The 17,952-nt window shown below is 41.2% G+C and overlaps 1 protein-coding gene across 1 annotated transcript; it reads right to left on the bottom strand.

The window, feature by feature from the left end:
* Positions 1 to 7,053: 7,053 nt before the first annotated feature.
* Positions 7,054 to 7,559, bottom strand: LOC124673454 (two-component response regulator ORR42-like). The gene is made up of 2 exons (XM_047209531.1): positions 7,344 to 7,559; positions 7,054 to 7,242 (listed from the first exon to the last, which is right to left on the bottom strand). Exons 1-2 carry the CDS (start codon positions 7,557 to 7,559, stop codon positions 7,054 to 7,056), a joined length of 405 nt encoding a protein of 134 aa, XP_047065487.1.
* Positions 7,560 to 17,952: the final 10,393 nt, after the last annotated feature.

The raw sequence follows: 17,952 nt of genomic DNA, 5'->3' as shown, positions 1-17,952 counted from the left end.
TGTGCATAAAACATGTAGATAACATCAATAATGTGGCATGGAACATAAGAAATTATCGATACGTTGGAGACGTATCAGTGAGCTCCACCTCTCCCCTCCCCTCCCTCCTCCTCCACCCCTGCCGTCGTCGTCAACCTCCTCCTCGATCCACCCCTAGCGTCGGTGAGCTCCACCTCTCCCCTCCCCTCCCTCTTCCTCTACCCCTGCTCTGGATGTGTTGATGTTGTGCTCGATCTGGATGCTCTTGTGCTGTTGTTGTTCTCTGGATGTTGATGCTTGCTCTGGACAAAATTACGAGAGGATGATGTTGTGCTCGATCCGGATGCTTCGTTGTGCTGCTCGTTGTGGTCATCATGAATAAAAACAGTCAAACATTCTTTTTGTTTTACTGTGTCTTGTTAGCTATATATTTTTTCTATGCTCTGCTCGTGATGCTTGTGTTTTGGAGCAAGCAGTCGGCATGGCATGTGAGAGAGAGCATGAGAGAGTTCTTGGGGGTAGAGATGATGGCAACATCAGCACTGGTCCTGCATTGGTCCTGCTTTGAATTAGTAAGATCAAGTAGTGGCTTGAGTTCCTGTTGGTAACCAATACCAGCAGAGAGCTACTTCATTTTAAGTAGAATTTCTTTTAAGGACTCTAGCTAGATTAGAGGGGAAAAAGATTGCTGATTTGTTGCCTATGATAATGGATCATCAAATGTTTCCCTTTGTCCCTGGTTGCCTCCTTAATTGATGCCTTATGATCCAAATGATCCAAGTCCCTTGCATGATCCCATTTGTCCCTAATGTTGCTTAATTAAGATGAATAAATTCCCTCTAATCACCATTTGGAGATCAAGACTAGTTCTTGATATCCATTAGCTAGACTCCAATATTAAAAATGTCTCCCAAATATGGAGACAAACATTTTAACATTACCCCAATGTTATTTCTCTCAAATTGACGAGTTTCGATGGTATGCTTGCTCCTCACCGTACTTTATCAATTCCCTACTGATCCTAAGTACCCATGAATATCTGGTGGTGTTCTTCTGCTTGTTTAGTTACTTGTCAACACATGTGTTTGCATGTGTGTGTGAGCTGCTTGTAGTGTCACTTGACTATTCAAGTTTCAATGTTGGTTACTTTTCCTCTAGTGCAAGAAATGGTTGAGCGAGATGTTTATCCATCTGTTGGCCTTTATTCTTGGGTAGCTCAAAGTGTCATGCACTTACTGGATCATCAAATGTTTCCCTTAATTTGTCCCTGGTTGCCTCCTTAATTGATGCCTTATGATCCAAATTACTATATTATTGGATTGAGTGATATGGCTACTGCTTGTTTGCTCTCCAAATGCTATATATGTGTATTTGACCATGCTTATGATGGATTTCTTTTAAGGACTCTAGCTAGATTAGAGGGGAAAAAGTTGCTGCTTTGTTGCCTATGATAATGGATCATCAAATGTTTCCCTTTGTCCCTGGTTGCCTCCTTAATTGATGCCTTATGATCCAAATGACCCAAGTCCCTTGCATGATCCCATTTGTCCCTAATGTTGCTTAAGATGAATAAATTCCCTCTAATCACCATTTGGAGATCAAGACTAGTTCTTGATTTCCATTAGCTAGACTCCAATATTAAAAATGTCTCCCAAATATGGAGACAAACATTTTAACATTACCCCAAGTGATTTACTTGTCGATGATTAGATGGTTGGTCGATCACTCGTACACTCGGGGGTGGAGCAAGTGAGGCTTGGTGTGATGGCACAAATATCAATATCTTGTGCATCCTACCTGGCCTCACTTACTCCATCTCTGGATGTTAATATTTGTTTCGACCAACAAAGTATGAGGCATTCCATTTAGTTGATACCACTTGGCTCTTTCTTCTATTTTAGTGCCGATGATTAGAATGTTCGGTCAACTGTACACTCCGGGGTGTCGCTAGTGAGCCTGGTGTGATGGCACAAATATCAATCTCTTGTGCATCCTACCTGGCCTCACTAACGCCATCCCGGGATGTTCATATTTGTTTCGACCAACAAAGTATGAGGCATTCCATTTAGTTCATACTAGCTACTTCTTAATTGCATTGGCCTTTCTTCCATTTTAGTGCCGATGATTAGAATGTTTGGTCACCTATACGCCGCAATATACTTTGTAGACGAGCCCCCCTTTCCACGGCCGCCGTTCCGTGAACGAGTCCTTGATGAGACAACAACGCCGACATGCCTCTCCGGCGCAGCACCACTTTTCTTCTCTCGCCGTCCGGTGCGTGAACGAGTCCTTAATGCCAAGACGGTGCCAGCCTCCCTAGCATCATGCCGACCCCTGTTGTCGCGCTTCGGGCCGTGTCGATCATGCGCCCTGCACTCTTCGCCTTCTTGCCCGGTGAACTAATAGACTAATCGTTGGAATAAGGAAGCCGATGACGGCCGATCGCAATTTAATCTTGCGACCAGGCTGTCATCGGTTTCCTATTCCAACGATCAGCCTATTGGTTCACCGGGCAAGAAGCGAGCAGTGCGAGCGCGGGACACACGGCTTGAAGCGCGGCAACACGGCCCGGCATAATGCTGGGCAGGCCGGCACGGTCTTTGCATCAAGGACTCGTTCAGCTGGACAGCGAGGGACCGGCGTGGTTCTGCGCCGGAGATGCAGATCGGCGTTGTTGTGTCGTCAAGCACCCGTTGACGGAACGCCGACCGAGGAAAGGGGGCCCTTACGCAAAGTATTTGTGTTGACCAACAATGTATGAGGCACATATTCTATTTTGTCATTCCATTTGCTTTGAGATTTTCAAAATGCCGATGATTAAAATGTTTGGTCACCGTACACTTGGGGGTGGCGTAAGTGAGCCTGGTAAGATAGCACAAATATCAATCTCTTGTGCATCCTACCTGGCCTCGCTTACCCCATCCCTAAATGTTAATATTTGTGTTGACCAACAATGTATGAGGCACTTATTCCATTTTGTCATTCCATTTGCTTTGAGATTTTCAAAATGCCGATGATTAAAATGTTTGGTCACCGTACACTTGGGGGTGGCGTAAGTGAGCCTGGTAAGATAGCACAAATATCAATCTCTTGTGCATCGGACTTGGTCTCACCGACGCCATCTCTAAATGTTAATATTTGTGTTGACCAACAATGTATGAGGCACTTATTCCATTTTGTCATTCCATTTGCTTTGACATTTTCAAAATGCCGATGATTAAAATGTTTGGTCACCGTACACTCGGGGCGGCGTAAGTGAGCACTGGTAAGATAGCACAAATATCAATCTCTTGTGCATCGGACTTGGTCTCACTTACACCGTCCCTGAATGTTAATATTTGTGTTGACCAACAATGTATGAGGCATTTATTCCATTTCTCTTGTGCATCGGATACTTGTTGGTCTCACTTTCTTCCATTTTCATCATAGTAGGAAGCTGGATGGAAGGACCCCGATGCAAGCGAGCCTGGTGGGTAGAGATGACGGAGCAAAGGAGGAACAGGATGAAGACTACTTTGTATCTCGAAATTGTGAATTTTGTATGAATTAAGAGTTGTATGCAAAACATTTGACACTTGCCACTATATATGTATCTCGATCGGGCTCTAAGTAATGTGATGATGATGTCTATGTTATATACGTGCAATGTACATGATATTTATATTATATCTGAATGTTCTTGTATATAACCTGTGTATACTGTATTGTGTATACGTATTGCTTGTGTATAAAGCGTATATGTATACCGGGCAGCACAAAATCGTGTATAATACAAGCAAATTCCGTGGCGCACTAAGAAGCAATTCGTGGCGCACCCTTTTACGTGGCGCACCTAAGAACAAGTGCGCCACGAAACCTTATTTTTGTGGCGCACAATCAGGTGCGCCACAGAAAGCTTATTTTTGTGGCGACGTTTCTGTGGCGCACCACCCGTGCGCCACAGAATCAAATTTTCGTGCGCCACTGATGAGGCTTTTCCTACTAGTGTATGCTTTATTACTACCGTTGACAAAATTGTTTCATGTTTTCAAAATAAAAGCTCTAGCACAAATATAGCAATCGATGCTTTCCTCTTTGAAGGACCATTCTTTTTAATTTTATGTTGAGTCAGTTCACCTATCTCTCTCCATCTCAAGAAGCAAACACTTGTGTGAAGCTGTGCATTGATTCCTACATACTTGCATATTGCACTTGTTATATTACTCTATGTTGACAATTATCCATGAGATATACATGTTACAAGTTGAAAGCAACCGCTGAAACTTAATCTTCCTTTGTGTTGCTTCAATACCTTTACTTTGATTTATTGCTTTATGAGTTAACTCTTATGCAAGACTTATTGATGCTTGTCTTGAAGTACTATTCATGAAAAGTCTTTGCTTTATGATTCACTTGTTTACTCATGACATTACCATCGTTTTGATCGCTGCATTCATTACATATGTTTACAAATAGTATGATCAAGGTTATGATGGCATGTCACTTCAGAAATTATCTTTGTTATTGTTTTACCTGCTCGGGACGAGCAGAACTAAGCTTGGGGATGCTGATACGCCTCCGACGTATCGATAATTTCTTATGTTCCATGCCACATTATTGATGATATCTACATGTTTTATGCACACTTTATGTCATATTCGTGCATTTTACGGAACTAACCTATTAACAAGATGCCGAAGAGCCGGTTGCTTGTTTTTCTGCTGTTTTTGGTTTCAGAAATCCTAGTAACGAAATATTCTCGGAATTGGACGAAATCAACGCCCAGGGTCCTATTTTGCCACGAAGCTTCCAGAAGACCGAAAGGGATACGAAGTGGGGCGACGTGGCGCCGCCACCATAGGGCCGCGCGGCCAGAGGGGGGCCCGCGCCGCCCTATGGTGTGGGCCCCTCGTCAGCCCTCCGACTCTGCCCTTCCGCCTACTTATAGCCTCCGTCGCGAAACCCCCGATGCGAAGAACCACGATACGGAAAACCTTCCAGAGACGCCGCCGCCGCCAATCCCATCTCGGGGGATTCTGGAGATCTCCTCCGGCACCCTGCCGGAGAGGGGATTCATCTCCCGGAGGACTCTTCACCGCCATGGTCGCCTCCGGAGTGATGAGTGAGTAGTTCACCCCTGGACTATGGGTCCATAGCGGTAGCTAGATGGTTGTCTTCTCCTCATTGTGCTTCATTGTTGGATCTTGTGAGCTGCCTAACATGATCAAGATCATCTATCCGTAATGCTATATGTTGTGTTTGTCGGGATCCGATGGATAGAGAATACCATGTTATGTTAATTATCAAGTTATTACCTATGTGTTGTTTATGATCTTGCATGCTCTCCGTTATTAGTAGAGGCTCGGCCAAGTTGATGCTAGTAACTCCAAGAGGGAGTATTTATGTTCGATAGTGGGTTCATGCCTGCATTGATATACGGGGAGTGACGAAACCCCTAAGGTTGTGTTGTCGTTGTTGCCACTAGGGATAAAACATTGATGCTATGTCTAAGGATGTAGTTGTTGATTACATTACGCACCATACTTAATGCAATTATCTCGTTTGCTATGATAACTCTGAAGGTGGACTTTTTAGGCATAGATGCGGTTGGATGGCGGTCTATGTACTTTGTCGTAATGCCCAATTAAATCTCACTGTACTTATCATGACATGTATGTGCATTGTTATGCCCTCTCTATTTGTCAATTGCCCGATTGTAATTTGTTCACCCAACATGCTTTTATCTTATGGGAGAGACACCTCTAGTGAACTGTGGACCCCGGTCCATTCTTTTATACTGAAATACAAATCTGCTGCAATACTTGTTCTTTATTGTTTTCTTGCAAACAATCATCTTCCACACAATATGGTTAACCCTTTGTTACAGCAAGCCGGTGAGATTGACAACCTCATCTGTTTCGTTGGGGCAAAGTACTTTGGTTGTGTTGTGCAGGTTCCACGTTGGCGCCGGAATCTCTGGTGTTGCGCCGCACTACATCCCGCCGACATCAACCTTCAACGTGCTTCTTGGCTCCTACTGGTTCGATTAAACCTTGGTTTCTAACTGAGGGAAACTTGCCGCTGTGTGCATCACACCTTCCTCTTGGGGTTCCCAACGGACGTGTCAATTACACGCATCACTGGGGAGAGCGAAATTTTGGAATTTTTTCATCAAAAATCTAAAACCTGAAAAAACTCGGTTTTCCTTTTTGATTTTTGGGAATCTAAAAAATATCTAACACAGAGGGATTTGAAATTGGATGTAAAATTTTGCGTAGATACATTTTCATATATTAAAGATTTTCATCGGAGGTCCTATGCGACCAGAAATTCCGTTTTACCGAGACATGGCCCCATTTTGCATAATATATCAAAATTAACCGTTTGTTAAGTTTCCTTAAAACTAAATGACATAACACTTGGCCATCTCAAAGAATTTAATTTTTTGAATTTTCTATGATTTTTTTTGAAAACTAAAATTACTAGGAGGTTGCCCAAAATAGGGCACGCTACCACTAAGTTGATAGTATCAGTGTGCCAAAAATAAGGCACGCGGCTAGTATTTTGCCTGATTCACGCATGTAGCCTAATATATTGACAGCAGGCAGATAAAGGTACACGTGACTGGTATGGAGATAGCAGTCGCGTGCCCCGTGAGCACGCACTGCGGGTACTTTATGGACCTAAGTACAGCCAGGTCCCACATACTAGTCCCGTGCGCTACCCTCCGTTACGCTTCCATTACACGTGTACTAGTCGCGTGCTTACTTTTTGTACGCGACTACTAATACCAGTCGTGTGCGTTTAGATGGGTGTGCTGCCAATGAGCGTTCGCCTATAGCGTTTTCCCTACTAGTGTGTTAATTAGATTTCTACCTTGCACATCACAAGTAATCCAAATAGTATTGCATTCAATTGAAGGAGATACATATTGGAAGCATCTCTTGCCCTTCTTGCTAAATACAACCTTTAACATGAACTGGAAATAAAATTACAATATGATAAAACAAAACAAATACGATAATGCTAGCATGCTCGTACACATATGAGCTCAACATCTTATTCACTCCACTTCTTGAGGAAACTTAATCGTGCTTAGACCATGGAGTTATTCTTCTTATTCATGACCTCCTGAATAATAGGCCCGACAACATCAAACTTCATTGGTTTGGGCAGAAATATATCAGCACCAGCGCTCATGAATGATTGTTCGAGATCGTAACCGGCTGATACTCCAACAATCTTCACATGACTTTCTCCCAAAGCACGGATCTTCTCAATGGCCTGCCAAATAAGGCAAAAAGTACATTCAAGCAAACTATAAAGTAAAAAAATAAAATATCTATTTAGGAAACATCAAAAAAATGGAAAATTAATTGTAATACCTCAGGACCGGACATTACTGGCATTTCCTTGTCACAAAAAATAATGTCAAACTTCTTTCCCTCGAGAAACAGTTGCACAGCTTCGTTCCCATTTTCAGCCATAGTAATCTCACAGTGGAACTTCTGCAGGATGGTGGAGAGAATAAATGCATGAACAGGCGTATCCTCCACAATAAGGGCCTTCACGGGGGATCCTTGGACGGTGGAAGTCGTCATTAGCTAAGCAAACTGCTGCAAATAGAACACAAATGTTTATTATTTCTAATCCACGCAATACATGTAAAGCGATTGTTCTAAGGTATTCTCAATAACAAAAATAAAAAAATAAACAATTAGAAACCAAAATGTTGTATATATAAATAGTTGCAAAATCATTAGAACTAATTCCTACAAATAATCTGGAAGTTAGGTATTTGCTTGAAGTACATGCCAGCTGATGGAAATATATGCTAAATCTAGCGGTATGTTCAACTCATCAAATGTTTCTATTGCGATACATGTGCGCACTTTATTAATACTCATGAGGGAAAGACGGAAAAACTAGATTTGCATTTAAGAGGATTACAGGAACATCACAAAATGATGAAATAGAACACGCAAATCTTGTGCTACATATGGATTTTTTTTTGCATTGTTCTACAATAGGTAGAATCAAAAAACTTTTAAGGATGACCTTAGCATAAAAACAAACATGAAAAAACACAACATGTACATGTAGATGCATATGCATGATTGCACCTCTAATAGTCTCTTCTATGTAAATCACGGATATATAAACTTGTAGATGATGATGAATAAAGGGAAACTAAAGCAAGAAATAGGGACCTTAGAGCTAGCTAGAGCTTATGGAACAGGAGGGGTAGCAAATGCAGATAGATCTCTTTTTGCTCTTGTTGCTTGAGGTTTAATTTGGTGTTGTGTGCCTTGTAGCCCCTCTATGTCTGGGTATTTATAGGGAAAACGAGAGGAGCGCCTCCCCTAGGCCGGTTGGTCTCGACCGTCCATTTGAAAATTATGCCTACGCCAATGTACAAATATCTCCACCGCTTCACACCAAAATAATAAGGGGAGAATCAATGAGGATATTGGCAATATCTTTTGTTATAAATGATCCATATATATTTCGTATTTTCAGATATTTCCCACAAATGTATGGCTTTTAAATTTATCAATTATTGCACCACAAAAGATCACCCTGTGTGTAAGTATATTTTTCTTGACATGCTGTCATACCTGGATACCAAAATGGGATTATAAATCATTTATTTTTTGTCATTAACAAAGGATGGATGTATGTTCATATTGTTATGGTGATTAGTACAATTAAAGGATTAAAACCTATTATGAGCATGTGTCCATGATAGATATAAAATGTACCTAAGCAGATATTGCAACTAATATTCCAGATCTATCACACATTAGTTACCTCATTCTCCAGATTGTCTTAATATGATATCTATAATTCCATCTTGTATACGTGCACATGGGCGTAACTTAAATAATGATGATATAAACCCGATTATACATGTGTGTTGATTGCAGGTGCTAAGAGCGCACTAATTCCACCCGAGATTTAGAAATATAATAATAAAAAAATAAAGTTATAAATCATTAAAAATTCTAACTCCCGAGAGTGATGTGCGTAGAGCACGCAGTTGGGAAACCCCAAGAGGAAGGTATGATGAGCGCAGCAGCAAGTTTTCCCTCAGTAAGAAACCGAGGTTTAATCGATCAGTAGGAGAAAGAAAACCCTTTTGAAGGTTATTGCTAGCTGACATTGGCAGGGCACACTACCGGTGTCAGCAATAATGTGGAACCTGCACACAACAAAACCACAATACTTTGCCCCAACTTACAGTGAGGTTGTCAATCTCACCGATTTTGCTGAAAACAAAGGATTTGATGTATAATACGGAAGGAGATGTTTGTTTACAGTGTAATAAAGAGAACATTACTTTCAATAAAGAAACAAAATAGGTGTTTGCAGTAGATGTTTTATCAGTGTAAAAGAAAGGACCAGGATCCATAGTTCACTAGAGGAGTCTCTCCATAAAGATAGATAAAATGTTGGGTAGACAAATTACAGCTGGGCAATAAAGATCATACATGACAAGATGATTACTATGAGATTCGTTTGGGAATCACAACATGATTCATAGGACCGTAATCCAACTGCATCTATGACTAATAATCCACCCCCAGGATATCATCCGAACAACTTTGGGTATTAAGTTGAAAGCAACAGATTATTGCATTAAGTAAAGTGTGTAAAGTAAACACTAGAATTATCCTTGGATAAAGCATTGTTGTTTTCTCCCTAGTAGCAACATCACATCTACAACCTTAGAAGTTATTGTCACTCTCACATATTACTAGAGGCATGAACCCACTATCGAGCTATTTGTCATCTTGCATGCTCTCCGTTTCTAGTAGATGCTCTGGCCAAGTATGTACTTGTGACTTCAAGATGGAGTATTTGTGCTCGATAGTGGGTTCATGCCTCTAGTAATATGGAAGAGTGACAATAACATCTAAGGATGTAGATGTGATGTTGCTAGTAGGGAGAAAACAACAATGTTTTATCTAAGGGTAATTCTATTGTTTACTTTACACACATGCTTAATGCGATAATCTGTTGCTTGCAAGGGTGGATTATTAGTCAAAGACGCAGTTGGATTATGGTCTATGTATTATGATGTATTGCCCAAACAAATCTCATGGTAATCATCTTGTCATGTATGGTCTTTATTATGTAAATTTCCCAGCTGTAATTTGTTCACCCAACATGCTATTTATATTTATGGAGAGACACCTCTAGTGAACTGTGGATACAATCATCCTGTTCTATTTACTTACTGCAATCACTTCTCTCTTCATTCCACTGCAAACAAACATATTTTTCCACACTATACATTTAAGAGCTTTCTATTTTCGTGCCCTCGGGTCCTTAGTTGTACTCAGTTTTCCCCAGCTCCTTAGTTTTTCCTCAGTTTTCCCCAAGCCCTTCTCTGAAACCCACAGAAGGAGGTCGGACGGTAGGATTCCCGTTTAGTTGACCGTTCCGTGTTGACGTGTGGGGCCGCATCACGTGGGGCTGGTAGAACGGGACCGCGTGGGATAGGACAAGACCGCGTTTGGTTGTACGTGAGCAGGAGCTGGGTTTTGTCTCTCTCGGTCCAAATTGGCATATCCCTTTTTAAGAGCACTTTTTTCCCTTCTTTCTCTGTAACAGTTCTCTCTCTTTTTACCAAATTAGTATCAAATCTAGAGAAGCTTCTATTTCTGTCTTTTTCTTCAATGATTGTTGCCTTTCGGCCCTCGTTTTTTGCCCAAGATGGTAACAAATCTAGTAGCAAATCTAGAAGCTATGATAAATTCACAGCAACATAATAAATCACGAAAACTAAGTATAATACATAAACTGCATACAGCAGCCAAAAGTAGCCAATAACGATGTTAATGTTCATGACAAACTAAGCTGAAAATAATACAAGACACAATGTATGCCCAACATGAAGACTAGGCCCAGGATGAATGAATCAGTTCTTCATTCAGCATATATTTCTTCGTCGCTCCATTCCTGTATCTGAAGGAAATATTCAATGAACTCCTTCCGTCTGCAGTGTGCAGCCAATAAATCCTCCAAACGGAATGGCCTTTGTTCATTTCTCAAAACGTAGTTTCCTAATCTATCCACACGTAGTGGCCAATCATCCCAGGACTTTATATCATCAAAGTACTCTCTGATATAACCCAAATCCGTGTAGTAGATGCAGCCATGTCGAAGTGTCGGGTGCACTCTCGTGTCGACGGAGATACACCGGATATGATGGACGAAGAAGGCACGACTGCCAATGTTACTGACGACATGGAGAGAGCGGCTCGCAATATCCACACGGTACACCAATGGTGCTTGACCTTCCTCCAAATGCATGTTGTCCAACAACACAAGCATCAGATCACCATCCGACTTCACAAGGAAGAACTTGTCATTTCAAAGTTCTGGAAATGAAAATAGTGCCTCCATGTTGACAGTGCTCGCGCGCTGCTCCAACTGGACATTGTTGGTGCACACTAATTTTCTGAATTCAAAATTGTCCACAGCTATTGCATACAATTCACCATTGAACGGGGTAATGCAACACATAGCATGGTGCTCGATCGAAAATCTTCCTTCTCCCCAATCTTCATCTATATCCTTAGTTGGAGTGCTCTCATCACCCAAGCAATTTCCTCCGGGTAATGTGTGGAAATGAAGATCATAGTCGGGGACTTCATTACATCGACTGAGTCCAGAAAAATAGATGGCATCTGCGCCTCAAACATAGTGTTCAATGTCTTTGTGAGTGGGTTCAGAAGCCGTATCTTCTGCGGCTGGTTCTTCTGGGCAAGCACGATTACGCCACGGAAAAAGCCGACGAAGTAGTATCTAAAAGATATTGATGAAGATAACATTCAGCACTAAGATGTTTACGATTGAAAATAAAAATAGATTAACTCTATAGATCTGGAGGAATTTGAACCTTGCATGAACTTCCGTTAGATCGATGGTGATGTAGCGGGATGTGCGGAGGTGGAGGAAGGTGAACTCAGGGGCGCGTGGAAGGGCGTGTTCTACCATGATCCATTTGTGCAGGTGCACGTCGGGCTCAGGTAAACCTGAGCGCCAATTCTCACAAACTTGCCTCAAAACAGATTAGGTGTCCATGTACTCCTCTTTCACCAGTAAGCAGTCGCCGATCTTGTGAAGTGGTCCGTCAGCCGTGAGAGAGGCCCAGTTCACGGAGGCACCGCGCTTGGATGCGCCGCCCTCGGAGGCGACGGGCTCGGCGGCGACGGGCTCGGATGCGACGGGCTCAGCGGCGACGGGCTCGGATGCGACGGGCTCGGAGACGTTGGGCTCGGAGGCGACGGGCTCGGGGGCGACGGCCGCTGGCGCAATCTTCTTCTCCATCGCCGACAAGGGAGCGCACGTAGGGCGGTTGGGGTTTTCTCCTTCGATTTGGAGAAGTTGATGGGACGTGAGAGGTGTGGTTGCGTGCATTAGGGAGAGAGGGGCTCTGTACAGGCAAGGTGACGGTTGGTCTCGGCAGTTCCAAAAAACTAGACGTTTGGTCTCAACATGCGCACTGCCTAATCGCTGCGCACCGCGACACGCGTCCGTGGTTACGTGTACTCAGTTCTACCCTCGAGTCTTACAATGGAAAAATATATGTACTCAGTTTTCCCCTCGAGAACTAATACTGGCTAGTGCAATATACTCATTTTTACCCTCAAGTGGCTGGTCGACAGAGAGTCAACAAATGGGATTAAGCTATCTAATTGAGTCATTTCATGCGCAAAAAAAATCCAAAAAAGATAAAACCATAGTGGCACTTACTCATGGCATTTTCTTACGCGACCTGCCACGTTGGGAACCATAACAATCATAGATAAATCAAGTTTTACCACAAATTGCCACTTCTCAAATCACCTAGTAGCTATGAAGGTGCATGGCTTTCCGCAATAAGCCCTTCCCAAAACATACTTTGTCTGAATGAGGCCACAATTTTCACACTCATGTATATTTGTATTGAAAATAGTTTGAGGTAGGCCAAGATGGGTTTCATCGTACAAAACACGCATTTTCCATTTTTAAAATTTCATATTTGAATCCCTTAGTCTGTTTACTACTCACGTGCCCTTGGTTTCTTGATACTACTCAGTTTTGCCCTCTCTCTTCACAAATTCTCACAGACGCCTAACCTTGCCCTGATTGGTCTTGTCCTTGTCACGCGGATCATGTCCGCCGACCTTTGATCGTATGATCTAACAGGCAGGATAACCCCTCTCTCTCTCTCTGATCGGGGCCCATCACCCTCTCGTTCTCTATCATCATTTAGGCATTATAAAATCTTTTAGGCATTACTTTTCACGCAAAAAGTGATAAACCATCACCAATTTCTTGTAGCCATTACTTTTCACGCTGAAAATGATAAACCACCACCGATTTTTTGTAGCCATTACTTTTCACGCAAAAATTGATAAACTTTTCACACAAAACTATGATCATTAATTTGGTCAAACCAATATAATTTATATGCCTAAAAAATTATACCATTGGATTCATATGCAAAAGAAGTTTCCAACGATATAATGTTGTGATATATATTTCATATTTTGTTGACCAAATTAATGGTCAAAGTTCTTCTCAAATCATGAAATGTGCTTATAAATTGGTATGGAGGGAGTAGCCATTACTTTTCACGCTAAAAATGATAAACCATCACCAATTTCTTGTAGCCATTACTTTTCACGCTAAAAATGATAAACGAAAGAATCTATCTATCTTTGTATTTGAAGTTTGGGAGGGTTCACCATCTACTTATGTTAACTTTCGAGGTCTTGACCTGAAAATCAACTAGGTATTATAAAGGGAAATAAAAGTTCAAAAAATCGTAAAAACGAAAGAATCTACCTATCTTCATATAGAAGATCATCTGTATGAAATTTGAGGTCATTTAGAGAAGGTTGAAGAAACCTAACTTGTTACAAAAGCTGGTTTCAGTGTGACCAAACGGCATGCGCTTAAGCAAATTGATTTTTTTCGAACATCTCCAAATGACCCCAAATTTGCCATACATGATGCCATACGTGTAACTACAAGGAATATCTAAAAATTGTCAAAAACTTTTGCCGAACCGTATAGCTCTATAAAAAATTCTCACCATGGTGCCAGTAAATTGTTTAGTTAAAAACTTTCGTATTTTACCTAACCTTCAAAATGAAACTTGTTTCAAATTCATTTTGGCATACAAGAAACAAATCCCACCTTGATTCGAAAACCACAGCCTCCAAATGATGCCGATGCCAATATCGGCATGGTCAGAACGGCTATGCTCGCCGCCACTGCTAGGTCACCGTCGGGATGCACCCTCAATCCCGTCCCCTCATTCGATCACTGACACACCAGAGATACCGCCGAGGCCAATGCCGAACGTACATGCTGATGCCAATGCCGAACATGCACGCCACTGTGGGAACGGCCACGCCGCCCCGCTATGCAGGACGCCACAGACCACCGCGAGGTCTTTCCCTTCGCCACCACACTCCCCTAGCACCCATCTATACACACCAGAAAGGAGAGACACTAGTTATCTCTACATTGCTCGCGTTCGTGTCCGACACCGTCAGTCAAAGTGTTGAGGTAGTCGTCGATGTCCTCGACCATTTCTTCTCTTCTTTGCATGGTTAAACGCGTCTAGTTCATATCTATCTAATGCGTCTGGTCTCACCTCATGCAGTTCTTTGTGGACGTCGATCTCATATCGATACCCCGCAGGCCACCTCCTCTGTGCCATCGCTGTAGATCTCCATTTAAAAATCTAATCCTACCCATGTATTGCCCCTTGTGTCAGCGTCATGGCCCCACTTGTCATTCGATATACCGAAGCACCACTCGTCCGTGTTTTGGTCAGGGATACGGTGATGCTTACGGTCAAACAAAGATGGATGGTCTAACGTGTCTTTGCAGGCTCTACGTGGCCCCACTAGTCAGTAGATAACCGTCAAAGTTGTTGACCCGTCGGGTAAACGGGCATTCCAACACTTGTGAGGGTTTCAGACAAGGGCTTGGGAAAAACTGAGGAAAAACTAAGCGGCTGAAAAAACTGAGCACAACTAAGGACCCGAGGGCACGAAAATAGAAAATCCTACATTTAATCCTTTGTTTTTAGTAAAACTAGTGAGATTGACAACCTCAATGTAACGTTGGGGCAAAGTATGTTGGTTGTGTTGTGTGCAGGTTACACGTTGTTGCTGACGCCGGTAGTGCGCCATGCCAATAGTCAGCTAGGAACACCTTCAGAAGTCACGCCTTTCTCCTACTGGTCGATTAAACCTTGGTTTTTTACTGAGGGAAAACTTGCTACTATGCTCATCATACCTTCCTCTTGGGGTTCCCCAACGGTGTGCAATCTACGCTCATCAAGCTCTTTTTCTGGCGCCGTTGCTGGGGACAAAGAGGATTTCTGCAAGGGGAGTCTCTCATCTCCGATCTCTTTACTTTGTTATTGTTTTGCTTAGTTTATTTTACTTCGTCTTGTTTGCTTCTTTATATAAAAAACACATAAAAATTAGTTCTTCCTATAAGTTGTTTTTATGTCTAATCATGTTAATATGTCACCTAAGGAAATGATATTCACTTTCAAACAAGGGAGTGAGGAGAGTTTGAAAGAAGCTTGGTCTAGAATTAATAATTCTTATATGATAAAACTGAACCTAAAATGACTCTAGGCCTGCTTCTTAGTAGTTTTTTACTTTGGTATTGTTCTATGTTATAGATATGCTTTGAACACAGTAGTAGGAGGAGATTTCCTTTATCGTGAGGGAGATCAAGCTTATAATGCCATAAAAAGTTGATTGCAACGTGGATAGCTCAAACAGTTGTTTTGATTCATCTCTTGTGAGCATTTATGTAGATTAAATACTCTTGAGACAAGTACAACTTTCTTAAAAGAATGTTATAGTTTGCTTCGAGAAAATTATGATCATGTTTCAATAAACTCTGAACACTCAAGTTGGCTCCCTACAGCAAAAGTTCATATAAATGGTGAAATTATTTATGCTCGTTGTGATATTATGTCTGAGTTTTGTCTTATGCCTAAAGATATTTATGAGTCTTTAAATCTTTGGGGACTTTCCGAGGGTGGAGAAGAAATACCTCTTACCAATAATGATGTTATATTACCCATTGGAGTTGCTGAAGCAGTGTATACAACAATCCTAGGAAGGATGGTATCTACTGATTATCTTGTCATTGATTGTATAGGAAAGGGACAAATCACGCTTGGACGATCTCTGCTAAAACTCCTAGGAGCAAAGATAGATGTGGGGAAAGGCATCATGACTTTCACCTCCCCACCAGGTACTTCTCATTATTTCCCTAAGAAAAAGTGTAAAGGTAGGAGGGTAGGCGTAAGGCTCCCGCCATTTATGATCTTGATGCTTCTTCACTTGATAATACTTGATGCAAACCCTTTTTCTGCGCCTTGCTGAAAGGCGTTAAATAAAAATGCTTATGCGAGACAACCCATGTTTATTTTCGGTAATTTTTCTTTTGTTTAGTCTTGGAAGTTGTTGCCTCTGTAACAAACTCTCCTTATAATTTTTATTTCGCTTTTGTGCCAACAGTAGCCTCTAATAGGAGGAAAGTAAGATTTGGAGAAGTTGTTGTCCAGAAACAGATTATGTGTTGTTACCAAACAAAATTCGTACTCCTAGCCAGAACGTAATTTTGAGTTGTCAATTTTTGGCATATGCCCTGGTTATTATCTAACTTTCGTTAGTTTTGCACTTTTCGATCTGAGCAACAGAGGAGTTTCGAAAAAATCGATCTTTACCTGTTGGTCTGTTTTGACAGATTTCTGCCACTATTTGCATTTGCCTCTTATTCTCTTTCTTTTTGAGTTCTTTTGAGAGAAAGAGCTTTTTGAAGAATTTTCTGTAGTAGCTAATGTTTTAATGGATGTTTGGTATATGTTAGAACTTAACCAAAGTGGACTTGTTATTTTGATTGCACTAATGCTGCTAATGAGAATTGTGTGAAGTTTTGTATGAAGGAAGTTTTCAAGTGTAGGGAGAGAAGAATGATGTAATGAGATGAAGAATGGACAAAGCTCAAGCTTGGGTATTCCCATGTCACCCCAAGAAATATCCAAGAGGTACAAGCGTCAAAGCTTGGGGATGCCCAAGGCATCCCCTTCTTCATCAACAAAGCAACAATTCATCTTTCTATACGCTATATTTTTATTGCTTCATATGCTATGTGCTATTCTTAGAGCATCTTTATTTTTGTTTTTAGTTTTCTTTTTTTGTTTGTTGTAGAATAAGGTTGGATCCCAACATATTTGTTTTGGAGAATGACACACTATGTTTTAATTGCATAAAACACTCTAATTTTCGCTTTTATTGTTCTGTGAGTGTTCTAGTTTGCTAGTATTTCGTTTACCTCTGATTTCTTCACTTTTATTTTGTTCAGAGCTTGTTTAGTTTCTTTATTCATGTATAATTAGATCTCTGGTCCATATTGGTTTTTAGCTATGATAGTTGTTTCAAATAAATTGATTGGTGTTGGAGACGAGTAAAATTATTCATGCTTATAGTGATGCAAAAGAAAGTTTGTCTAGAATGTGGCATGTCATGTTGGATGGTATTCTTATTATATGCTTAGTATTTATTGTTGTAGCACGACTTGTCTCAAATAGCTGAGAGTGCTTAATGTGCCATTGAAAGAATCATGATTTGTTTCCATCATATAAAGCACAATATTGTGGTATTCTTCTTTGATGCTTTATTGGGTTTACTTGGCACATGTTTACATCATGTTATGGCTACAAACCAGTGAACTAAATCCTCTATGATTATTTAGTTTTTAAACTGTAATATCACTTTATGCTTTGATTAATATTGTTTTGTCGCTATGCATGATTATGGCCATTATTACTCTCTTAGTTGGTCGCTCCCAGTCTTTTGTTAGCCTTCACCTGTATTGAGTATGAGCTCTACTCATGCATCCAACAACTAAAAACAAAAGTTTGCCAATTGTGTCCACCATATCTACCTACTAGCA

This window comes from Lolium rigidum, chromosome 7 (genome assembly GCF_022539505.1).
Source record: "Lolium rigidum isolate FL_2022 chromosome 7, APGP_CSIRO_Lrig_0.1, whole genome shotgun sequence".
NCBI classification, from domain to species: Eukaryota; Viridiplantae; Streptophyta; class Magnoliopsida; order Poales; family Poaceae; genus Lolium; species Lolium rigidum.
This window is presented reverse-complemented; position numbering and strand designations above follow the sequence as displayed.